This window comes from Dermacentor albipictus, chromosome 3 (assembly GCF_038994185.2).
Source record: "Dermacentor albipictus isolate Rhodes 1998 colony chromosome 3, USDA_Dalb.pri_finalv2, whole genome shotgun sequence".
Taxonomy (NCBI): Eukaryota; Metazoa; Arthropoda; class Arachnida; order Ixodida; family Ixodidae; genus Dermacentor; species Dermacentor albipictus.
The window spans coordinates 35,998,325-36,024,784 of NC_091823.1; the positions used below are offsets into that span (position 1 = coordinate 35,998,325).

At 47.7% G+C, this 26,460-nt stretch overlaps 1 protein-coding gene across 3 annotated transcripts in view; it reads left to right on the plus strand.

Annotated features, from left to right (window-relative positions):
- LOC135902581 (uncharacterized) overlaps window positions 1-26,460 on the plus strand; it is a 593,127-nt gene that overhangs the window by 523,449 nt on the left and 43,218 nt on the right. For all 3 annotated transcript variants that reach the window (XM_065432776.2, XM_065432767.2, XM_065432784.2), the window contains one exon: window positions 21,962-22,081. In XM_065432776.2, the coding sequence (XP_065288848.2) occupies window positions 21,962-22,081 (120 nt within the window). The remainder of the gene's footprint in view (window positions 1-21,961; window positions 22,082-26,460) is intronic.

Below are 26,460 nucleotides of genomic sequence, written 5' to 3' on the forward strand. Positions count from 1 at the left end.
TACAGACATGTCTGCGCGCGAAGCTCGCGTGTTGTTAAAATACTCGGTGGAGGGTGGCCGCAGTTATCTGTAGCCGTGCAATGTGCTAGGTGATTGATGGCTGTCTGTAAGTTCTTGCAACCCGTCCTTAATTTGCGTGCACCCCGCAGATGTTGTCAGATGAACTACTGGTCTTGCATCACCGTATCGCGCGAGAAACTGCGATGTCATTCATAGTTATTTGTTTGTGCATTTGCACACTGCACAGTTACTTATCAGACCCCCTTTGTATTACTGCATCGTGCGTCATGGAAGGCGCCGTGTTTAGGTGGCACAATCGAGGAGGAAACTCTAGCGCACCGATCGTTCAGCCTCCATGAGACTGATGGCTAGTACGTGCATCTGTCCATTCGTTTTTGTTGCTTCAAACGTTCCCGCGACGTTATACACGACTCTTTGTTTCTCCGAATTCCCGAGCAGTCACGATTCTCTAAGTGCATGAAGTCGCAAAGTTTACGCCCACGTACATGTGCGTTACAAATGTTTGCATTTATGGCCTAATATATTTGTTGAAGGCGATCAACGTGCGAAATCGCAGAAGTCGTTTCAAGCCTCGAAGTCATAAAGTTTAAGCACTTGCACTGACTCAACCGTCGTTACTTGCTATATGTATATACTTGCAACACTGTATATACCGCCAGATTTCTTTCTATGCGTGGTGGTGTATACATGCAGGCTGTTGCAGCGCAATAGGGACACGCAAGACGAAGACAAGGCGCTGCTATGCAATTGACGACTTGTTGTACGTGACGAATGCGTGTCGTACAACAGGAAGCAAAAAATTAGGAACAACAACGTAATATTAATTATATATCCCAGCAAAAAAAAAGTACATATGTCTTAGGCCGATACCGAGAAAGGAAGATGACTGTCTTTTCTCTTTTATTGAAACAGATGGACTTCATGAACAAAAGATGAGCATCGCTTAATGCGACACCGACCATACCATCAGCGTCTCGTTTTTATATTTCCCTCTAGTGACTGTCGTACGAAAACTGCATGGCCTGCTGCGCTGACTGTTACGTGCTAGCACCGCACGAAGCAGCAGTACCGACGCAACAACTACCGAGAGCGTCTTTGAGCATACGTTCTCCAAATTTTTGCCGACTGGCGTATAGTATGCGTCTCGCACTGTGCCCGATCTAAGTGCGTTGCCGCTCCATCTAGGGTGAACTAACGTTCGCGCCGCGCTCTTAGCGTGACATAGTGCCGTGGTCCCGGGTTAGCGCCGCAGCGGCTTCCCATTCCCTCCAGGTCCGCGCCCTGATCGCAAAACCGTGTTCCGCTCACTTTTGCTATACGCGCTGGCGTATACGGTGAAGACCAGTCAGCACTGACGCTGCTTACCGGAAGAGACTCGTCTCTGGCGCGAGCCAGTGTTGTCTGACAAGGAAGGATGCACGTACCTGAAGACCAAACGTACAACAAACAAATACGCCAGGCAGAAAACGAAGGACACGACAGGAACGCGAGTGTGCGGCCGCATGAAGCCCGAAGACGGGGGGGAGGGCTCGCCTGCATACTGCGCAGTACACAAGCGCTTCGCCACGTGAGCTTAATTACCTGCCCCCTCAGCTCTGCGGCTTTGCATGCCGGTCCCCTTCGTGTGCGGGAATGAGGTGGCATGCAGGAAAGCCCGAGCTGTGTAGGCCCATTCCCCGGATTTGGCCAGAGTTCGCGTAATTTCGCGATGTAGTAGCGGGGGCAGCATATATAGCGTGCGCCTCCCTTGAATCATAGCTTGGGTATTGTGGCGCCTAACTTTCCGTCCCTCGTAACCAACTCGCAGTTGGTTACACAGTTGGCCCCTAAATATTTCTAACTACACGAGTGCTTTTCTTTTCTTTTTTTTTCTTTTCTTTCGTTTCGTTCCCACGAAAACTGCTGCGGTCGCGGCCAGAAATCTAACCTGCGACCTCCGTGCTCAGCAGCAGAACGCCGTACTCTGAACCGCTGCGGCAGGTACGCGCTGTTTGACCGGCATAAACACACACACACACACACACACACACACACACACACACACACACACACACACACACACACACACACACACACACACACACACACACACACACACACACAGAGAGAGAGAGAGAGAGAGAGAAAGCGGACTTTAATGCGAGAAAGGCGGAGAGGTCGGCCTGAAGGACGTGAATGTAGCTTGCTACTGCTCCACACTGGGTTCGACATGCAGAGACAGTGTATGCAAATGCAGGTGGTAAATGTCGTAGAACATGATGGCTGCTGCGCAGGCTATAGTGTCCTTGTGCAAGGCGCGCGCGCATGCTTTACGGCGCGTTCATCTTGACAGAGAGGGGTCCACGCTACGTGGTCAGAAGACCGTTTATGGCATGGATGATTTGCCACAGCCGTCCACTTACCGCAGGCGCATTTGAGCCCGATAGCATGCCGCTGCGTGGCGTCAGTTATTTGTTCGCAGCATAACCGCCATTCGGCGCCGTCATTCACCGCTGCTATACGCGTGTCTGTATGGCACCATTTGTTCATGCAACGATGTGCATCCGTTGGCCGCCCGCGAGATGACATCCATAGTTTGGTCATTGAAACTTATACCGCACCGCGGAGACTGGATCTGATGTCTCGAGAACACCCGACACTGCGTTTCGTTCACTTGATGGCGTCGCCTATATGCTCGGGAGAGTCCCAGCTTCGCCCAGGCAATGGCTTTTCTGCATCGAGCTAAACTGTTATTTCCTTTTCCGTTCTTCTTCGGATGCGCAATATATGCATTTCTGCTGCGAAAATCGCTAGAAGCGGTTAATGGCTAACTTGAATTACCGTATAGAGAAATTATCGTTAATTTCTCTCGATCATTTGCTTTACGAGCGCCTCGTCTGCTGACCCTCGCCTGGATTGCACCAAGTATTGCACACACGAGTAATATTACGCTCGACGAAGCGCGGAGCACGAGAGAGAAAATGACACTATCATTGTAACTGCTTTGCGCAACCGTTCTGCGAGTAGCTGAACTCATGACCTATAGGCAATTTTACGCGAATGGGCTTGCAAGGAGCAGTGTCTATTGTAATGCCACGGCCGCCGGGTAGAGATCCTGTAATTTCATCGAGAGGCCGCTGTGCTGCTCTCGTTTAACTAATTAACAGCTGCGCGCCCGGGCAGATGAACCAGAAACATACCAGAAAATTGCAGGAGCATGGAGCACGAGAGCGTTCATCACTGGCTCCCAGAGCATTCATTTTCTTTCGGGTTTCGTCACAGTTGTTGTACTTAATTCTAACGCTCAAATTCGGGGTTGAGTGACGGTATTTAACAGACAAAAGGACGCACAGAAAGGCAGGGAGGTTAGCCAGGGGTAGTTCCGGTTGGCTACCCTGCACGGAGGGAAGGAGTAGGGGGAGAAGAAGAGAAGGAAAAGTGGAAGGGGGAGATAGAGATAGACAGGTTTACGCAATACCGTTGAACTGTTATTGAAATCAGGCATTAAGGGCTGCTATTAATGCTTTACGAATTCGTTGACTGTCGTACCCAGCGCGATGCATCAGCCGTAGAGTTTCTTGCACGACTTACTAAAAGTAACCTTGGCGCCATAGTGTACGTGGAAACTACAAGCAGGGTGTTTCAGCTAGCGTTTGGAATGACGGTTAGTACACGGATTTGTCTAAACTTCATCCTTCTGGCTTCAGTTGTCCTTGTTACTGCAAATTGATAACGTTCAGCAAGATATTGCGTAATAAATGCACCGGACCGCAATGATTACGCATGCGCGCAAATATTTGTTGTCTTGCTGTGTTGGGAATGCTGCGAGTGCTTCGAAATTTAGAAAGGTTGAAGCGTAATAGGCAGCGTCGCAAGAACGTTTGAAGTCACGAGCACGAATAGTATAGACAAATGCGCGTGCTGACCATTACTCCCGTGATAGAAGCACGATCGCAGCGCCAGAATTCCCCCTAGCGGTCTTTGTAGGAAAGTGTATGGCCTGGGCGGCTTCGTGCTGCTGAGCACGTAATTTCGTTTTGGGCTTCATCCGGGTGGAATTCAAGTTGTCCCGTGTGTGCCTATAGATTTAGGTGGGCATTAAAGAACGGCAGACGGTCGATATTAGAGCTAGTTCATTGACTGCGGCGTCTCCTACAGTCCAGACGGATGTTGCTTACGGACGTTAACCTCAGACCGCCAATAAATCAATCATGTCGAAAAGGGTGAGGGCTTTTTCTCGCGTTCTATATCGATAGCTTCAGCAGGACCGCGTTCAACCTTTTGCATGACGTAACCTTCGGTAGCGGGCACTCTTTCAGTGCACTAGAAAACTGCGACTCTCTTTAAGAACATGCAGCGTTTCTTTTTTTTTTTCATTTTTATATCGTCTTTGGCAGATTGCACAGTTCTTGTCCTTGAGCTGAATTACTGGAAGACGCGAACGGGGTGATTCGAAATTACCGTGGGACGGTATTCGTAAAAGCCATCTTGCGTAAGTGCTGCCTGGGATTGGTCGTTGCTATACCGGAGTGTTCTCGCTATTGCTCAAATCACTGCATCGTGACTGCAGCGGCTCCCGAACGACGGCCAATGAGGTAACACGCTCTCTCCTGTATAGGAGAGGCGAGCCTTGAGTGAGTCATAGTTTTATACCCAAGTTACTGCATGGAACTCTGGCCGTTACGGGCATAAAATCCCAGCCGCATTTCGATGGGGCCGAAATGTAAAAGCGCCCGTGTATACGATGCATTGGGTGCACGTTATATAAGGACCCTATCTAGGTGGTCACTATTGATTCGGAGTCCTCCACTACGGCTTGCCTGGTAATCAATTCGTGGTTTTGGAACGCAAAGCGTCAGAATTTAATTTCAGTTTTTAATCGTTCCGCTACCGCTGGATTGATGGGTAACAACATCGTACATGTTTTTGGCTACGTGCTTGTGGTTTGCGAAGTTCTTGTGGCGTGTTACTTATCCCGCTTAGTGAATTTCCAAGAAAGGGAATTCTTTCGAATCCCATCAAGTCAATATAAGTTTCCGAGTACATGCGTAACCATTGCGAATCGTAGCATATATAACGCAATGTAGATTGGTGGAAGCCACAAAGCCGTTTGAATACCGAGGAACGTAGTTTAGGCAAACAGCTGCCTAAATTCGTTTTTCATGCTGGAGTGCTAGTTTATACGGACGACCTCAACTTCCGCCATATATTGTCGAATTCTTCAACGGCGACATTTTGAGCCAATCGGAGACGCCGTAGCGACTTTCTGGGCCAATCAGAGCCGACAAGGTGGCGAGTTCCATAACTTGACAGTGTCCGTAACAGTACCCCTATCCACGCTTGCAGCTTCCGTATAGACGCTAGCGGCTTGCAATATTTTGGGGTAAGTGCTTTTGCAATGAGCCTACAATTTTTGTCGCTGTCTGACTGATCTTTTTTTTCTTTCATTTCTTTCCAATTGCCGAATTCCTAGCCTCCTCGAGCGTCATTCCTGAAAGGGAGCTTGCGCTCGCGTTACGCTCTCTTGACTATACTATAACAGCCAGCTTGATATCAAGCATTAAGGCTATATCGTGGGCGATATAGTTTTACAAGGTTCAACTTTTGATGACGTCGTGCAGGCGAGGCACGGGAGAACTTTTATGTCGTGTGTGAATAGCTTGCGGTCGATACTGCATGCTTAACGGACCGCGGTGATTCGAATGAAAGTTTGGAAGGTCGTAAACGCGATGTTGAAGTTCCGTTTTGCTGCTTTTTCGCGTATATATGGGCTGCGCGCTTTGCTGTTTTCTTCTTCTTTTTTTTTAGCGCAGATGCGCCGGGACGCATAGAGTACATACCTAATTGGCTATGCGGAAGGGTCGTAAAAAAGGAAGTCTTATCTCTTCGTGTTGTTTTTTCGCGCTCTATTTGTACTCGGTATAACACTTGGTTAAGGCAGGTATCGAAAATTTGGTCTCAGCGTGCTTGACCATGGCCATCAACCACAATTTTGGTGTGTGTGTGTGTGTGTGGGGGGGGGGGGGGGGAGGGGTGATTAGCGAGAGAAACAGAGGGACAGCGCATCTACATGTGAGCGCGATTTATAGCTTTGTCCTGTGTAAATAATGAACGGGTGCACTTTACGACTTGAAGTAGGCCGGGCCGCAAACACTGTAATGTTCTTTCACAGAGGGTGTGCGTTTGCTTAGCTTTAAACCTTGCGGTATAGCATAAATTATGTCAAAATTTTAGTTGTAGAGTGTTGCCCCAACCTTTTATAAACCGCGTGCGCAGACGATAAAATGCAACTATCTAACAGTGTTATGCGATTTTGCATATGGTTTATTCCCTCTCACAGTCGCATGTTCTTAGACGTTTTCTTTACTACTTCGTCTTTTTTCTTTCTTTCTTTTCCTCTTTCTTTCTTTCTTTCTTTCTTGCTTGCTTGCTTTTCTTACGCATAGGATGTTGATTTGGTACCCGTGTGCTTGAATCTAGTCATGCGAGGTTGCAGCAGCTACAGCGGGAAAGAAAAACTGACAGGAAGAAAAAAAGAAAGAAAACAAAAACAAATGGAGCGTGCGTGGGACATGGCCGAACCTTCGGTTCTAACAGCCGTATTTCTGAAGAGCAAAATTTTCCATGTTCTGGTCGACCTGTCAAGTCCACTCGCCAAGCAAACGTGACTTAGACGCTTTGACCAAGCTCTATTGTTGCCGTCGTCAGTAGAGACCGCGTCTGTTTCCGCTTTATAACTGTCAGAAAGGTGTCCGACGTAACTTGCGCCAAAATTTAAAGATATGCGAGTGCCACGTATATAGCTAGACAGAACCGATCGAGGTAATGTTTTCTGTCGCTTAGAGCAAGTCAGGTTGTCTTGCGTGTGTGCGTGTGTGTTTGCGTAATTGTATAATTAGTTATATTGATTAACTTCTCAAACATTATTATCAGAGCAAAATTGTCACTCAGGATATTGTAGGCCATCCCGATCCATCTTTCTGTCACTCTATTTACGTGCTACAGAAAAGTAGTTTTCTTCTTTTTTTTTCCTAGCCTGAAAGAAGCCCGCGAAAGCACGCGGGAAGTGCCGCGTGACGTTTTAGTGTATTGCGGGCTGTCTGGAAAAAAAAATTGATGTAGCACGTATTCAGCAACAGAAAGATTGATCGGGAAGTGATACTCAGTGTATCTGCGTATGACGTCAGTTGCGCACCGCACAGTGTGGCGTGCGAGTGCAAAAGTTTAGAAACCACGGCATCAGCAAAATAATAATAATAATAATAATAATAATAATAATAATAATAATAATAATAATTTGTTCTAGCACAGTCGTGCAACGTGAAATAGTATTAATGCATGACGCTGGTCAAACTGGCGTTCCCGGATAGGCACTTTACCGCTGGTCCTGAAACTTTTGCACCCGACTGTACGTAAACGCTTGCGTGATAGCGTTGCCCTGCGTGCTTCAGTTTCAGGAACGATTGACGTGTGCAAGGGCAGCTGCGTAAGCAGGACGAACAGATGCGCTGTCGAAGCGCAATGGTGACGGACCTCGCCTTGCCCGGCTTTTGCTCGCGTTGTGCCCCTTCCGGTGGCAGTTGCCAGCCTTCTCCTCGCTTTCCCTTTCCTGTTAACTGTGTATATGTGTATATGTGTTCAAAACAAATAATAATAATAATAATTGCTCGCTTGCACTTGGCACGGGACGAGTGCGCGCACTCCCTAAGCTCCCGTAAATATGAATGTGAACCGGCCCTAGCTTGTGTGCAGACCTCCGGCGGACCGTTTCGCCTTCTTACGTACTTGTACTTTCGGTTTTATAAAGCCTCTCTTTTATCTAGTCTTACCCCTCCCTAAAATGGTCACACGACCAAACAGTCTCACATCTTTTTTTTTTTCGCACTTCTCGCAGCCGCGGCAATGAACTGCCAGATTGCTTCCTTGGTCTCCGCTTAAAGATGTATGCTCTTGCAGGCGCTTATTAACACGCCTACCTGTCTGGCCTATATAGACTTTACCATAAGCCAACGGAACGCGGTAAGCAACACCACTCTTGCACTCGGTAAAGGGTGTCACGTGTCTAACTTTACAGGCCCTTCTCTTTGTCCCCTCGTTTCCAATCCTCGCGAACAGGCTAGCTAGCCAGTTTGCAAGGTGCGGAAAATACGCAAGATGCGGTTATGCAAGGTGCAGTCGTGTAAGGTGTGGTTATGTGAGGTGCGGTTATGTGCGGCAATGTGAACTCCAATAAAGCACAGTTGAAAGCCTAGCGTCCGTCCGTGTCTAACGCCTTTTTCTTGTGCGCGCGCCCTTTGTGTTTCGCTGGTACCCAATTTTTCATGTTCGCCTTGCGCCAAGCGGCCCAAGAGCTTGCGCTAATGCATAACTCCTTAGGCTTTGTTTATGGACGATCTTTACAAAAATACGTCCCGTAGACATTTTTTAAATTGTCTAAATTTAATCTTCGCGCGCGGGTTTTCTGTTCAACTGATTGCCACTCCGCGATTTACTGCGAGCTGTGATCGAGTTTAGTGGTGTAGCGGATTGGTCACAACATCAGCGCGCGAAATCGGTCGCGCGGCGAGCCACGGATGGATGTATGTTACGAGCGTCCCCTCTGGATCGGGGCGGTGGGTTGCGCCACCAAGCTCTTGCTGTTACACTGCCTAATCTCCTACCTAGGTTAAACAAGGAAAAAAAAAAAAGAAAAAAACTCTATGAACTCCCACAACCAAATTTTCCTGATCCCCTATTGCGAACTTTGCTTTTTTTTTTTTTTTTGCCATGTTCGGCGAAGGGAGCGCCGACTGCAGGCAACCGGCGTGACGAAGAGGCAGTGATTAAACGACCGAATTCCGCGGAAATACAGAATCTGGAGGAATTTTCATCAAAGAGCGTGTGCAGGATTAATTGTAGATTCGATTCCCACGCCGCGTATAATTTTTCGTCCCGACAACGTAGCTTTCTTTCCGAAAAAAATCCGAGTGGATTTCCCATAGAGCTTTCGTACCAAGTTTATTTTTCAAAAGTATAGTGAGTAAACTATACTTTAGCGCCTGCTGCCTGATCCTCCACGGTTCGTGTATTCTCCTTACGAAAACGAAGAAATAATTGGAAGAAACAAAGGAGTGGGCACGGCCGCAGTTTGGTTGAGACGAGGTACAAACGGAACCCGAGGTGACGAAGGACGTTGGGCACACTGCGCTCCAGTTTTTGGCGCTCCGTGACACCGCGCCTAGCTTTCAGCTTTGCGAGAACAAAGCTTGGACTTTCGTTGTGTGTGCAAGCAGGATCCCTCGGGAGGATTTAGACGAGGAGAGCAAAAAAAAAAAAAAAAGTTGCCTCGGTTCCTTGCGACGCCTCCTCATCTCGATACCCGATGCTCAGCGACTTTTTTTTTTTCTGTTCTCCCTCTTCTCATTCTTTCGTTGCGTCTTTCTCACTTTCTAATTTTTTTTTTATCCCCCATTCGTGCGTCTATATCCATGCAGCAGAGTTTGTATTCCCAGTGACGCTTGCCGCTGTTTTCTTTTTTTTGCGTATTTTGTGCCTCGACTTCAGGGTGGCATTTCTCTGTATTCCATACTCTCCGGTTCTGTGCACTGCGGCGAAGCATACGGATCCCATCAGCCAACGCAAGAGGAGCTGTGGCCGCAGGGAACGCTCGTCCGTTATCCACCTCCATTATCTGTATCCATTACCTTCCGTGGGCCCGCGCCCGTTGGACGGAAGGACCATCGCAGGATTTATCGGTGCACAGTGGGCGATACGTGTTTTTTTTTTTTTCTATCGGACGCACGGCGGGTTCGCGAGCGCTATAAATGAAATTTCGCGTGTGTAATAATTACCAGCGAGAGACTTTTCGCGAGACACGGTTTTGCTCACCTCAGCACGGTATTGCGTTGGCGAGATCAGTTTCCGATTCGCTAACGCGTCTCGCCTACGCTTTTCTGCATTGCACGGAACTGATGAGACGACGCTTGTAGTATGGTCGGGCGCAGCTGGCGAAGTGTCGGAGGCGCGAAGGCGTCGCCACACTGTTCGGTACATTTCGATTTTTCGGTTTTCTCCACTGATGCAGTTCTTTGAAAGGGAGAGAGATAGTGTGTGTGTGTGTGTGTATGTGTGTGTGTGTGTGTGTTTGTGCGCGCGCGCGCGCGCGCGCGCGTGTGTGTGTGTGTGTGTGTGTGTGTGTGTGTGTGTGTGTGTGTGTGTGTGTGTGTGTGTGTGTGTGTGTGTGTCGCCCGTCGCTGCTGGTATTTGCCAGGCTATGCATCGCGTTCGGGTAGTTTGGCAAGCCTGTGCTTGTGATTCGCATCAATAGTCGAGTCTAGCTTGTGCGCATATAGCTGCTGTGTCTGAAGCGCCCTGTTACGTAAGTTCTCTGGGAACTCTCAGTGTCGAAAACTTTCTCTTTTGTACCGGTTATTGTTCTTTTTGCGCGCGCTTCGTCGGTTCGGTGCCCATTTTATAAACGACTGCAGCTCTATGCTCATATTTGTTGGTCTCGATCCCGCTCCCTTGATTGTTGTTCATTCATAGCGACCACGCCTTCGCAAATGGATCTTTCCTTGTGGTCCCTGCCCTCGCTCCCAGAGTACACGATATACACCGACTCCCAAGCCGCCATTCGCCACATACAGAACCGCACCCTACCCCATTCACTCCAACAAGAGGTCGAACGAGCGGTCTCCGCACTGCAACCTTCCACCGTTTTCCTCCGCTGGGTCCCTGGGCATTCGGGGATTGACGGCAATGAGCTGGCCCATCAGCTCGCCCGTGATGTTTTTAACCGGGCACCGTTGATCCCCTGGTCGGGGCCCTCGCAGGATTCTGGGGGACTCTCCCTGCGCCGCACTATCAAGGAAGTTTACCTCCAGCTCCGTCTCGACAAGCGCCTCTACCCTCCCCCTCATCCATCACTCACTGTGCCGGAGGCTCGCCTCCTGCGGCACATCCAAATGAATGCACTGGTTACCCCTTCCCGCCTCTTTCTCTATCGCTATCGCTCCGACCCCTCCTGTCCCAACTGCCCGTCTACTTATGCAGACCTATCCCATTGCCTATTCTACTGTCCGACTGCTCAGCAATCAAGTTCCTACCCTCCCCCTTCGCTTTCCATCACCACCTGGCTCGACTGGCTTGGCGCTGAAGGTGAAGAAGAACAGCGTCGACTGGCCGCCCAGGCGGTCGATATGCTCGGCCTGTAATTTTTGGCTGAATAAAAGTCTTATACTACTACTACTACTACTTCCTTGTGGTCTATTGTCCGCGTAATTATGTTATTCTTCCTATACTGTAGCGCGAATCGTTTTCCAGTTGACTTCTGATATGAGTTGCAAGTATGGCAGTCTCCTCCTGCTTTCATTTTTTTTCTCTTTTTCTCTTATAGTGCTTAGTTCAGAAGCTGCACCCTTGCTTCTGTATCTGCATTATACAAACCATGTTCCTTTTTTTTATTTTTTTTTACAAGTCTAGTTTATGTTTCGTAATCGTTCTTGCTGCAACTTATACAAATTGAACGTCTAAAATCGCAAGCGACTTCAGTCGGCACTATACTGCCATTAGTCCTGTCCTTATGGCTAATCAGTTGCTAGGCTACTGTTTGCGATTGATTATTAGTGTCGAGTGGGCGCGGTTAGCCATAATTATAGCTGTACACTTCTTGCTGCAGCTTTGAAGAGATGCAGTCTATTGCCACTTGCCGTGCTAGGGTTTTTTTTTTCTTTTTTGTATATTTGTGTCTTTAGGACCTTCGCTTCGGTTAGCATTGACAACTCTGTGCTCAAATTTCATTACAATATCGAAGTAAGAACAATGTTTATTCGATTTCTCGAAATTCGGGCAATCAGCGTTATCGGCTTTGTCTGGGACTTTTGCTGCTAAGTCAACTATACAGCGTCGTCATTGAAATTGAAAAAGGGATAGCTGCCTAATATGTAAGGGTTTGAACAGTTCGACGTCTATAAAGGGAAGAAAAAAAGAGAAATAGGTAAAATTCAACTTCAGTAAGGTTATATAAATTTAGTTAACTCTCAAGTGATCTGCCATCCACGTAAAAACCATAATTCTGAGTTAAGGTATATGTGATAATAGTACGACAAACAAAGTAATCTGTGAATATCTCCTCCCCTCCCCACGCGCACTCGCACGCCCGTGCGCATGAAGAAAAGCTCGAAAATATGAAAAAAAGGGAATAAGAAGAGAAGTGAGTAGTAATGCTAGTAGTAGTAGTAGTAGTAGTAGTAGTAGTAGTAGTAGTAGTAGTAGTAGTAGTAGTAGTAGTAGTAGTAGTAGTAGTAGGATGCGTTTCTTAGAAGGCCGAAGAACAGCCTTCGGGCCAGGGCGTCGGTGTTGGACATTCCCCGTGAAGCGACCGCAAAATACATCCACTCAGAGAGGCGTCTAAGAAGTAAAAGTACGAAAATGCACAGGTCAGAACACGTGGCAAGAGGAAAACGTTTCCGTGCGCGTACATAAATCGCTTATCGCTGAACTTCACCAATTAGTGATTTATTGGCGACGCGAACTGTTAACTATGCCGATGGGTTTCACTTCAGCTGTCATCACCCTTCATCATTAATTGAACAATTTAGCATTGTGGAGAAGCCGGCGACGTGCTGTAATTGTTGCCAGCATTTCCTATGCACGATCATAAGCCGATCTGTCAAGCAGCATAACGATTGGTCATTACGCTGAGCTCGAGTATTGTATTGTTCCATCGACATGGGACTATAATAATAATAATAATAATAATAATAATAATAATAATAATAATAATAATAATAATAATAATAATAATTGGTGATGATGCCCGTCTCCAGCCATTGATGCTCGCCTTGGCGTCGCACTTTCTACCTCGCTGCGTACAATCGAAGACGAGGGCGTGGGCTGGCGTGCGTCTTTGTTATCCTGCACGTCGGTATGCGCGGCACGCAACAACTTCATCGTGCTGCGGGTCCAGTACGCCTACTTTCGCCTTTTGTCAACTCTTTTTTTTTTTTCGTTGTCCCCCAGCTGCCTGCAAGATGGGCTTCGCTCCGCAGTTCGTAAACGCACCGTTCTGGTGTCCCCCTTTCGCGAATTTTTCGTTTTAGCCATCTTAATTTTCTCTACAGGGCAGAAACCTGGAGGCTTAGGAAAAGTGTTCTACACAAATTGAGGACGACGCAAAGAGCTATGGAAACAAGAATGATAGGTGTAACGTTAAGGGATAATAAAAGAGCAGATTGGGTGAGGGAACAAACGCGAGTTAATGACATCTTAGTTGAAATCAAGAAAAAGAAATGGGTATGGGCAGGACATGTAATGAGGAGGGAAGATAACCGATGGTCATTAAGGGTTACGGACTGGATTTCAAGGGAAGGGAAGCGTAGCAGGGGGCGGCAGGAAGTTAGGTGGGCGGATGAGATTAAGAAGTTTGCAGGGACGGCATGGCCACAATTAGTACATGACCGGGATTGTTGGAGAAGTATGGGAGAGGCCTGTGCTCTGCAGTGGGCGTAACCAGGCTGATGATGATGATGATGATGATGAATTTTCTCTCGCTGTCTACGTGCGCTTAACCGTAGCGTTTCTGGCTTTCTCGCACTAAATCGGTGCTGAACGCACGCGCCGCCGACGCACAAGGGGCGCTGCCGATGGGCAGTGATAGGGCGATTGGAAGATTGGTGGAAGGGAGAGTTGGGAAATGGCTAAAAACGGAGACGTACAAAAGCAAAGTTCACAATAGGGGGTCAGAAAATTTGGTTGTAATAGCTCATCGTATTCTTTTTTCTTTCTTTTTTTTGCCTTTTTTTTACCTAGGTAAGACAGCAAGAGCTTTTGGTAACGCAACCCACCGCCCTGTTCCAAAGGGGACGCTCATAACATCCATCCATCCATCCATCCATCCATCCATCCATCCATCCATCCGTCCATCCATCCGTCCATCCGTCCGTCCGTCCGTCCGTCCGTCCATTCATTCATTCATTCATTCATTCATTCATTCATTCATTCATTCATTCATTCATGGGGGAAGGAATCCGGTATTTCAGAGGACACCGGAGAACACGGCGTACAGCGTGGACAACGGGACAGGTGACGCGGACGGGACAGACGCGCTGTCCTGTTCGTATCACCTGTCCCGTTCTCTGCTCTGTCCACTATTTTGAACCTAGACCAAGCGGTGCCGCTCAGGAAGTTAAAGAGTTTAACAGTGCGTTATAAGGTAGGGCTATTTGGGTAGTTGTTGTTTCGCCTTCTGCACGGGAGGAGGAGAGGGGCTCTGTAGCGTAAACACACACATACACAAGGCGTGAGACAAACGCCTGGCGCCTAACTGAACTCCAACTAACTTTTATTACGTAGTACATGCTTTATCTGCATTCGCAGAATCTCGGGAAACGACGCGAAAGCCGTAACAAACGAAAGGTGACAGCCGCGTTAAAAGTAATGGGGGCCACGGGCTGCATGCACGAAGCCCAGAAAACGCAGTTCTTCGCTCAACATCGAAGAGAAACGCTGAGCTAGTGTAGGCTGACGAAGCGTTCTTTCAAAACTGTTTTCGTTCCTGCGACGGGAGAAATAAAATGTTGATTACTAGCGGATAAAATGGAGGCCAGACTTTTTTTTTCTCCTTGAATTTCGCGAATGCCTCGCAGCGCCAGTGCCTTGATGCGACGTCGCGGATTGCAAAGCACTTTTGTTTTTATGCATTGGGGCCGTATTTTCGCTGAAGAAAAAGGTTCTCCAACCTTCTTGCGTTGAATATTGAGTTCATGCATTTTAATAATTATATTTCAATGAGCAATTAGCGAGACGGGAGCAGACGCTCCGTCGCGTCAGGGAAAGCTGTCGCGTGGGCCCGAAGAAGAGGCCGCCACCGGTATTTCGCTTCCGCGTGTTTCCTGGCTTCTCAGCCTCCCTCTATTTACGCCAAGAATGAGCCGTAGTCTAGAAAAGTAAGGTACTAATGCAGTTTGCTATTCCTCTTTATTTGTCCGTCTAAAGCCAGCCGAGCACTTTACGAACAGGCCTGCGCTGTGTCTTAATTTTTTTTCTTTATTTCTCCTTTTCAGTGTCCATTAAGCAATGTCCTTCACTCTGACATCTCTTCGTGCGGCAAGTTGCTCAGCTTGCTGCTGCTCCATAACTCGGGCGCCCAAACCCGAGTCAAGTCGGTGTCTCACAGGCCGACGAACTTGTAAACACAACTAAGGGCGCCTCACGCAGACTTTTCTTTGACTTGATCGCGTTTCAATTTATGTCGACACAGAGAAAATGGAGAAAGCGTGTCTGCTCCCGCCGTCGTTCTGGAGTCTGGAACTTCAACAGGCCGCCTTCACGTTACGATCGGGAGGCCCTTCCGCTACGGCCTTAGGGCGACAAGCTCCTGTCATCTAGTTGTCAAAACAGCGAACTTCGCTCACTCTTTTTTTTTTCAATCTCTTTCTTCGTTTCTAATAGTGCGTAGCCTTTTATTCACGAGCTTTTAAAGACTAAGACTGTCCGGGCAGACAATTCCGACATACACGAGGTGAGGAAAACGTCAGCGACATTGTTACGTCTCCGTCAAGCACCTTATCGGGAACCGCTGTTAACAAACGGTGAAGGAAAGTCGTGCTGAAGAGCTGCTGGCATCTGTAGATTGGCAAAGGAAGGAACCTTTGGGAGGCGTTAAGACGTGGGTTTTACCTTTTTGTGCGCCGATTGAAGTTCACCTTCGTGACTTCCTCCTCTGTGTCGACTTCTTTCGCGTGTTCCGTCGTTATTTCTCCTTGGAACCTGTTCCAGATTCGAAAGGCGCAGATTGGTCGCTGTGTTGAAGAAGGCTGCAGGCAGTAACGAAACGCGCCGAACGCGTCGGCACTATATAGAGATGCGAACTCAGCTGTGGTCGAAAGTTTGATTTCTGAAGACTCTTTGCACACGTGACCTTTAAGAGATGGCTTACTTTCGTGTGAGTATATTTGTGTATAGCTGTCTTCTTGGAGCTCACGGCCTAGTCGAGCTGTTGATTCAGCTTTAGCCCATATTTCTTTCCGTAGCGTAATTTTCTTTTTAATGCATTATAGGCGGCCTTCAACCGCATTGGAGGTACCTAGCAGAAAACAGGGCTCGATCCTGGAGATAGTGCGATAATAAACTGGACCGCTGTCATGCTAAGCTGTTCCCAGTAATCGCTGTGCTGCGAAATGTGGTGCAGGAGATGAATGATTTTATAGGCGTTTAAATAACCGCGTCACGATGCCATCACTTCATATCGATTCCAGCACGTGTGTTTGATCTGACATCATCGCACCTATATAAACATATGTACTTCTCGAACCTATAAGAATGGTATCGCACCCTTTAACAGTTATCGGTCGATAGATTCTGCCGAAAGTACCCTTTTTTAAAATTTCTTTAGTGTATAAGCGTGACTTGAATAAATTGCAATGAAAAGAAAATGAAAACGATTGATTAACATGGCCTACTCCTCTTGCCCTCTGGTAACTAGTTCGTGTGCGTGCGCTGGAATAATGTCTTAAGAATAAGCTTGAGCTCGGAGTCAACTTCTATGCCGGCATTTCAGATGCACGTAAAACGCGAAAATGCATTTGTGAAACAAACCCTGGACCGATTTGAATGAAATTTGCTGAATTTGAGAGAAAAAGGAAAATTCCAGTGACCGATAGCAAGCAAAATTTCGATTTAATACCTGACCTTTCTTAGGAAAATTGACTAAAATAAGCAAATTTAAAAAAAAAACTATAACCACGAAGCTTACGAATTCGTAACTCTGCACCAAAAACAGATATCGCAGTTCTGTTAGCTGCAGCTGTTAGAGCATGTAAATCGATCAAATGTATATTTATTAACTTACATGAATTGTATGTATTACGTGAATTTGTTACCATGTTTACGAGGGTTTTGTAGAAGTCCTACTTGCATATGGATACTATATTTGAGATCGGTGTATAATATATCAGTTTTGTCCGCTTTAGATGCATTATTAGGCTCAGCTTACAGAATTGTAGTGTTATTTTTTATTGCTGAGTTGCAGAATTGCTAACATGATAATTTCTTCTTTTTTTCTTTTTTTTAATTCTGCGATATTCAACAACCTTTACTCTAAGATTGTTCTTGGAGTTCCTGACTTTAAAGATCCTTCTGTGTCTGAATCAGAATACTTAACAGGTTTTGAGCCAATAGTTGTTAGCTGTTCACTTTTATAAAGATTGAGAATATTATCAGCAATATTGGTATCAAAAGAGTAGGAGGCTCAAATATTTCGCCACTTGAGTTAGAAACTACAATTTTGAAAAACTGTTGCTCATGACTATAAAGGTTGGAAGAAGGCAGTAGAAAGAAGTAAAGCATGGGTAGAAAAAAAATGCACAATAATTACGAATCCATCAGGGTTAAGTACTCAAAATTTACTGGCAGGTAAAATATTTGGTATTGAGTCAGAAAATATATTAGTTGGCAATGGTGCTGCAGAGATAATTAAAGTAATTGGAGATGTACTAAAAGATCGGGACGGCCTAATTCTGCTTCCTTCAGTCACTAGATTTTAACTCTTTATCTTAAGTTCAACCTGAAGAATTTCTTAATTAGCGAAGTCATCGGGAAATTGTAAAATAAAAGTTCGATGTAAGCATTCTTGAGGGGAAAACCGAGTTGTCACAAGTGTATTTTGTAGTTTACTGAACCGTAAAGGGTCACGACTGAAATAGTTCTGTGAACACTGCGATTTCTTCGCAATTCTATATTCGTCAAGGTTGAGATTCTCTGTGAAACAAGCAGGAAGCGCCCTGCTTTCCTAAACTGCAGAAAGCAAAGCGTCTGTGCGCGTGGCTTCTCTTAGACGTCACAGCGACGTCATCATTCGTGGCCTTGCCCTTCCCTCTCTCCCGTCTATTGGGCCGTCCCTGGGTCCTTTCTGCCGCCACCATGAGTTCATATTAAGACCATTTCACTCGGAAGCACTGAAATAGCACCGGACCCCGTCGCGTCACTTTTTCTCTTCCTTAGCTGCAGCTTGCTCTGCCGCGCTACACGTAAGCGAAGCCGAAAAGTGCCCTTTGCAGGAGGGCGGATTGGAGGCCTGAGCGTGGTGAAGGTTCCTTTTCTCTCGATGACTAGTCGACAGAAGAAAGAAAGAAAGAAAGAAAGAAAGAAAGAAGAGAGAAAGAAAGAAAGAAAGAAAGAAAGAAAGAAAGAAAGAAAGAAAGAAAGAAAGAAAGAAAGAAAGAAAGAAAGAAAGAAAGAAAGAAAGAAAGAAAGACGAGTACGGCAAAAAACGAGAAAGCCGGATAAATGGTCTGAGGCGTCGCTGGCAACTGCATCTGTGAGAGCTAACTAGCAGACATTGCCATTCACGGAACCAATTCGCACGCCAGCGCTGCCAGTGGGCCACAGCACATGTGTCGCGCAGCGTGGAGCTTAGCAGTCGCCTCTTTTTAGCAGCGCCTGTAACGGAAGGCTTTGAATGGACTTGCACGCGGCTTCCTGCGCGGTTCCCGGAAGGCGGTAGCTCTTCATTTCCTTCTTCGGTGCGCTCGCTAAGTCCGATGCGAAACTAGTGCGGTGATAAATTACAGAGTTAGTCGAGCGTCGGGTTCTCGCAGTGTACATTTGAGAGCAAAAGAAAATTAATAGAAATCGGGGAAGAGCGCGGGAACGTTCGGAAGTCTTCGCGTTTTCGTTGTGTTGAAAAACTGTTGTTTAACCGAACGAGCTCGGCGAAGATTCACGAGAAGCAGGAAGTTTCATGGAAGGGAAGATTTTCTTTCTTTGTAAAAAAGAAGGGGGGAAGGAAAGAGGGTGGTGGGCGAATTTCCCTTTTACGTCTTAAAATACGCTTATAAAGCAAGACACTTTTCTTTAAAATCTATTTCGTACATTGGAACCGGGCCGCATTTGTCCCATTGAAGCTTCTTTTTTTTTTTTAATACCGAGCGTAAACGCTATAGTAGCGTTCATTCCTGGTTGATTGTTAACACTTTTTGAATACAATTGTGGTGTGTCTGTTGTGTGTCGCAATGTGTTCCGCAGCAGATCATTCACTTGGCGATTTAGGCGTTCTGATTGCACGTTACTGCCTTTCTCTCATTTGCTCTTTCTTTCTTTCTGCGCGTGTTTCAACGCATATTTTGAACTCGAACAAAGGTCGGCATTTTTCTTTTGTCTAATATGACAGCATTTCGTTTTATGCTTCCTCTTTGTATTTTCTATACTGCCGTGGCAATTCGCAGGCAGCGACGGCTTGGCTTGGATTGTTTGCATATTTCCATTGTTTACAGCTGTGTGTGTGTGTGTGTGTGTGTGTGTGTGTGTGTGTGTGTGTGTGTGTGTGTGTGTGTGTGTGTGTGTGTGTGTGAGAGAGAGAGAGAGAGAGATACCGAGGGGTAGGGGAGTTTGTGGTTTGCATTTTGCAAACACCAGAAAGTGGCACAATATACTTCTGCTTCTGCTACAGCTAGTGTTCTTTTTCGAGCAGGTGCTCGCGGCCGCTCGAAACTGTCCAGCGCGGATTTTATGGGCCTGGGAGCTCTCGTTGGAATAGGTCCGTACACTGCGGTGCATGCGCATACTCCACTCGTTCTTATTGATAGGTTTTGTCTTTTGTTGCTTGGAAGCCAACGAGAAAGATAGCGTGTCGTAACAGCGCGTACGCGGCCCAGCTCGGTGGAGCGGGGCTTTCCCACCGATGTATATTGGGCTGCCCGACTGCCGGTCGTGGCGACTCCATTTGTTTGGGTCTGCGCGAAATGCCGAGACCGTCGCTGCCGTTGTGGCGCTCGTTGGGGATGGGCCTCAGGTGCCGGCTGCTATTTGCATGCGCACCCATCGAACGATTCGAGCGCTGCCGCAGCGGAGCGCGGCGTAGCCTTTGCCGCACTCCCACCCTTCTGCGTTGCCTGCCCAGCCATTCGAGATGCGGCGAAGCCACGTTACCATGTAACAACAACCCTGTGTACGCGAGAGCATGAACAATTCCCGAACTTCGGTCGCAGCCTCTGCTTCGCCGTCCACGTTCTTCATAAGTGCAGCGGCAGCGCGGTCAGAAAAATGGATGTTGCCGCCGTATGCGCCGCGTAAACAGTGGCCAGCGTTTGAAAATATGGCGCCCTCTGAGTGTACTTAAAGATTCGACGCGATTCAGGGGAGGCTGTGGTGCGAGAGTGCGACATTGTTCTTGATGGTATAAAACGTGCCAGCGTAACTTGCCTGAACTCTAGCGCAACTATTGTTGTTGTGGAGTCTTCCGCAACGTAAATGCGTTGTTCTGGTTCCAGGTGGACATGGCATTCTAAGTACTGCGGGCAACAGTCGCTCTAGAAAAATAGTACCAGAGTCCTTCAAAAGCATTGAAAGGCTCTGGTAGTACTTATCCCAAACCATGCGGTGCTGCGTGAATCCACGTTGGCGACCAGCGTGAGCGCGTCCACCTTCCCGGAACTCAAATAACCACCATGCAAAGCTGCATACGGATGCTATATACCTATGTACGTTGTACGCGTAACCTACTATTTGGGTTCTCAGCTAGCGCTGCTATATAATTAGGCACCCGAGAAAGTGAGGGGGGGGGGAGGGGTTATAACAGCCGCCGCCATAATAGCTCAATTGAGCATCGTGTACGCCCCGTGTGGAGACCCTGGGTTCGGTTCCCATCGGCGTTTCCGGAAAGTTAACGTTGCTTCCGCTTTCTTTTTCTTTATTATGATAATGAGGTTACACGCAAATTTTAAAATGCTGTACTTTTATCGGACAGCTTGATTACTCAAAAAAGAAAACAGGAAGGGAGAGGTTTCTTCCCCTGTGATCGTCCTGGCTTTGGCGTTTTGTATATGTCGGCTCTACATGGGCATTCTCAAAACGCAGCGTTCCGTGCGGGGAGAGCATGTCTCATTCCGTAGCGTCCAACATCGCTCTCTTCCTCAATTCCTTCGATAATTCCTCTCGGTCACGCAATGTTTCTGGCAGTCTTTACGTCACTAAGTCCAGAGGCATGTGACGGAGGTAACGAAGCAAAGTGTCTGTGTCACGTGCAAGTATAGATCGATTATTTTTACCCACCGCGGAGTCGCGTTGTGGCTTTGCCGTTGCCCGAGGGCGCGGGATGGAATCCCGGCCGCGGTGGCCGCATTTCGATGGAGGCGAAATGCTAAAATGTCCGTTTGCGGTGCATTGGGCGTAAGTCAAAGAACTCCAAGCGGTCAAAATTAACCCTGAGTTTCCCGCTACGCCGTGCCTCATAATCGTATCGTCGTTTTGGCGCGTGAAGCCCCGTAACTTACTTACTTTTTTTTAATCGATTACTCTTCCTATCCACCCTGTATTGACCCGTTGCAATTTGCCGCGCGCGGTCGCTCTGTTTAGCAGCTTGGTCACACGTTGCGGCGCTGGTTGGGGTGGGCCGCAGGTGTTGGCTGTTATTTGCATGCGCGCCATCGAACATTCTGGAGCGCGCTGGCAACACGCGACGGTCGCATACCGCACATGGGCGCATCTTTTCAAGCTTCGCGACCGACTGAGTGCAAGATGGCGGATTCATTCGCGAACCCTCCACACGGCTATACATCCGTATATATATAGTGACCGTATAATGAGCGAAACGAGTAAATTAACGCCCGTTCGTGTCTTACCTGGTTGTTCCCGGCTTCCTTTCGCACTACAACTCCACGCATTGTGGTGTATAATATCCACTGTGTCCCCACGTGCATCTACGAAGTTGAGAATCAACGGTCTTAACTAATGCAGAAGACAGCCCCGGCCTCGCTCTCCTGGGAATAGGGCCCGGCGCTGCCCTGGATTGCACTTGTCTAAATATGCTACACTTAACCCACCCGGTACTTTCATTGTTCTTTTTTTTTGCCACCAGACGACGACAACAGCCGGTGGTGACGGTCGCGCGAATCTTGATAAATAAAGTAGTTTCGTCACCACCGCCGCCATATTTTGCGTGACGGTGCACTAACCTGTGTTCCCCCTGTGTTTTGTGTCGCTGCAGCCACGAGACGCGGACGTCATCATGGCTGCCCCCCGTGGACTCGTGGAGCTCGGCGTGTACGGGGCTGCCCTACGGCTGGGAGGCGGCCGTCGACAAGAGCGGCAGGACGTACTTCATCAAGTGAGTGCTGCTGCTGCTGCGCCCGGCATTTCTCGCGAGGGCCGCGAATTTCGGGCGCTGCTCGGCGAACCCTTTCGCCTCGTCACTATGTAGGACAGATTTGTGAGCACGCATACGTGCGCAGAACGTCAGCTGCCAAGTGAGCCGATGTCGCGCCCTATGGACACTTGTATTCGTCCAACATTCCGCGTCGTTTAAGAAGCTCACATCGGCGCGTAGTCCAACATGCGTAGTCCAACATGGTGGACAGCGCAGACTGCAGAAAGATGCGTTCTTGTCCCGACTTCTGCGCTGTGCACGATGTCGAACGTAAACCAACTACATAGCCCATCTTAGAACTCTCGCGCAGTTCTTCGACATGTGCGCCAAGCCATCCATTACAGTAATCATTGTGAACATTATAATGAATTCCCGTTGAGCTTTTATCACCTTAAATAAGTTTCCTTTACAAAAGCTGCTGAATTTCAGTAAACATGTTGCTATGGCCGACGATCGCCCCCTAGACAAGAGCAAGTTTCAGGTTAGCATACTTAATGAATGATGTTTTTATTTCTTTTCACATTGAAAAAGAGGAGACAGGACTAAAAGCTGGGGTACAGCTTGACGAGGGCCCCGCCCCCTTATACATTTGACAGCAGAGCACTGCAGAAACCATCACAAAAGATGCAACACTTGCAACAAAATAATATAGGAAAACAAATGCACTTCTAACAAAGGAAAAAACCTAGTATGAAATTACACAAAATACATACATACTCATATAGAGATACAATTTCGCATTTATGCATATTGTCAAGTACGGCGAGTTGCGCAACAAGATTGCCACCTTGCCACCCGATTACGACAAGGGGTGCAAGACGCGCACCTCCCCCTCTCCGTCGCTGCAGCTGCGAGGCGTTCAAAGAAGCGACCTTTGCGCTGGAATCCGCCGCCTCCCTCCAGCCCCTTCGACATTGTGACGGGACGAGTTTGGTGTGTGGACAATGATTCCACGCGGAGCTGATTTGACCCGCCTGGTCAAGCTGCCGCGGGAACGTCTTATTTTTGTGCTTCTCACGGTTCGGAGTGGCTCGGAACAATGAGCGACGCGCGATCGACAACGACAGTTTCCCGGAACGGCACCCCGTGCGGTTGCCTCTGTGTACGGAATGTGTGTGCCTTTGTGTCTGTAAACTGGTCTTCAGAGCAGCAGCGAGTTGGTGATGTGTAAACGAACAGCCGCCGCGTCGTAGGACCGGCAGATCGAGTGTATAAAAACTGTGGTTGTGCGAATGTTGGAGGCACTTCTCTTGAGCAGTCATGTAAGACTGGTTCACTTCTCTCATGCAGTCCTGTTGGACTAATACTCTTTTTCTCAAGCAGTCATGTTAGACTGAGTTACTTTCTGTAAATAAACCCTTTTTCCTTCGTTCTCGATGAGAAGCAGTTCTTCACTTCATCAACGATCTCAGCGTAAATAAGTTGGACGACTGCATGGGCCAGCTACCTTCGAATTCATGCCGTACTCCAATCTTGGCAAAGGACCACGGACGATGGGATTGAGCCCCCAATCCTGACAACTGGCTGACAGCGGTGGGATGGAGTTTGCGACATGGTGCTGTATCTGCGGTGAGTGCTTGGTTTTTGCTTTGACTCTCTAGGCTTCATTTTTTGGTTGTTCTGTTTAGAACAGTAGGGAAGCTGGATTGTTGTGTGTTAGCTAGGTTGTGTTTTCCTAGCTAGATTTATAGAGCAGAATCAAGGCAGTAAAGCAGCAGTCATGGAGTTAAGGACACTGCTGAGAGACGAGTTGTTGATTGTTGGTGAGGAACTGGGCGTAGATGTACGCAAGGAAATGCTCAAGTCGGAATTATTGGAGCTAATTTTCAATCAGGCCAGTGAGCAAGATATTGAAATGGGATTGGAACTTCTCAAAAAGAGAGAGAAACGGGAAAGAGAAAGAGAAGAACGGGAAAGAGAAAGAGAAAAACGAGAGAGAGAGGAACGGGATAGAGAGAGAGAGGAACGCGATAAAGATCGCGAGTTAAGAAAAATGCAACTTGAACTTGAAAACAGACGTTTGGAGTTGTCTCAAGGAAGTGAAGGCGCTCTGGGTCGATCAAGTGAGGCAGAATCATACCGCATGGACAGGCTATTAAAGCCATTTGAGGTCGGGACCGACATAGGCTTGTTCCTATGCAATTTTGAAAGGACTTGCGAAAAGATGAACTTCGGCCCGAGTACATGGCCACAGCGGTTGCTGTCTATGTTGCCGTGTGAGGCGGCGGAAGTAATCGCCAGACTGAGTGTGCAGGATGCATATGATTATGCAAAAGTTAAGGCTAGTCTCCTGAAGAAATACCGCCTTTCAGCCGAAGCTTTTCGGCAAAGGTTTAGGAGCACAGGCAAGAAAGATAGCGAGGGCTATCCGGAGTTTGCATATAGCTTAAAGGCCAACCTAGTCGAGTGGCTTAAAAGCGCGGAAGCGTACGACAGCAGAGACATGATCATTGAATGCATGTGTCTAGAGCAGTTTTACAAAACCATCCCCCAAGCTGTGAAACTGTGGGTGCAAGACAGAGGTAATGTAAACACTGTGGAAAGGGCGGCTGAATTAGCCGAAGAGTACGCAACCCGTAGAAAGTTGAACGCCGAGGAGGGAAACTGGGACGGTCGAAATGGACCGCGGAAACCATTTCCGTTCAAAAAGGGTGCGCAAACTAGACGATCGAAGCCTGTAGACATGGCGGAAAAGCCCGCAGAAAAGAGCGAGGAGAAACTTAACGGAGAAACCGCACAAGAACAGAAAAGAAAGTTCGGATCTTTTAGACCAATTCGCTGTTACAAATGCCACAAACTGGGACATATAGCTGTAAACTGCGAGAAGTCTAGCGTAGTTTTTTCCTACGTGGAGGAAAAAGATGAGAATATGGAACTTTTAAGTCCGTATCTCCACGACCTGCAAGTTAATGGAAAACCATGCCGAGTGCTAAGAGACAGTGCCGCCACGCTGGACATTGTCCATCCGTCTTACGTGATGGTAGATGACTTCACCGGAGAAGTAGCGTGGATAAAACAGGTTGTAGAAGAACACAGCGTGTGTCTGCCCATGGCCAAAGTCAAAATCAGTGGACCATTCGGGGAGCTAGAGACTGAGGCTGCAGTTTCCAAATTTTTGTCACTGCAGTATCCCTACATCTTTTCGAATCGCTCGAATCAGTTACTGCGTGACAGAGGGCTCAAACTGGGAGAGGGCATGGTACAGGCATTGACCCGAGGCCAAGCTCGTAAGATCGCGGCGCTTTCGGCTGAAAATGCTCAAGCTCCTCCAGCGGAAGCAAAAAAGGGAATAACTTCAGTACCCGAATCCGAGCTAGGCCCGAGGGACAAAAGAACAGTTGAGGAGAGCCTGCCAGCTGACCAGCTCAATGAGAGCGTAGCACTAGAGTGTCAGAGTTCTAGCCTGCAGGAAGGGCAAGCAGACGCGCTCACAAGCGAGACAGGGTCGTTATTATCACCGGCCTCAAAGAACTTCGATCAACTCTTACGCGTGGATAGAGAGTCACTGGCAGCTGAGCAAAAGAATGATGAGAGCTTAGCTAAATTACGTGACACAGCTAAAGAAGGCATTGCTAGGCGCAACGTAACGATACATGAGAGAGGAGGATTGTTGTATCGGCATTACAGGGATCGAAAGGGTAAGATTTTAGATCAGTTAGTCATACCTACGAAGTATAGGGAGGACCTTTTGAGTCTTTGTCATGGAAATGGGTGGTCCGGCCACCTAGGCATAAACAAATCAAAGGAAAGATTGCTTATGGAATACTACTGGCCTGGCTGTTTCAAAGATGTAGAAAACTTTGTAAGATCATGCGACGCCTGCCAGCGTTCTGGTAAACCAGGAGAGACTTGGAAAGCTCCACTGAAGGTAGTGCCCTTAATAACAGAGCCTTTCAGACGGCTTGTAATAGACACGGTAGGGCCTCTTCCAAAAACAAAATCAGGCTACAGGTACTTGTTTACCATGCTGTGTCCGGCTACCAAGTTTCCAGAAGCAATCCCTTTGAAAGAGCTCAGCTCCACTGAAGTAGTAGACGCGCTTTTGACAGTGTTTGCACGAGTTGGGTTTCCAGCCGAAATTCAGGCAGATCAAGGGTCAGTATTCACGAGCGCACTGACTTCCACATTCTTGAAAAAGTGCGGGGTAAAGTTAATACACAGTTCTGTCTATCACCCTCAGTCAAACAGTGTAGAGAGGTGGCATTCGGTGCTTAAGCGAGTTTTGCGTGCGCTCTGTTACGAGCACAAGGAGGACTGGGAGAACTGTCTGCCGGCAACTTTGTTTGCTTTGCGAACGGTTCCACATGAAGCGACAGGGTTCTCACCAGCAGAACTAGTGT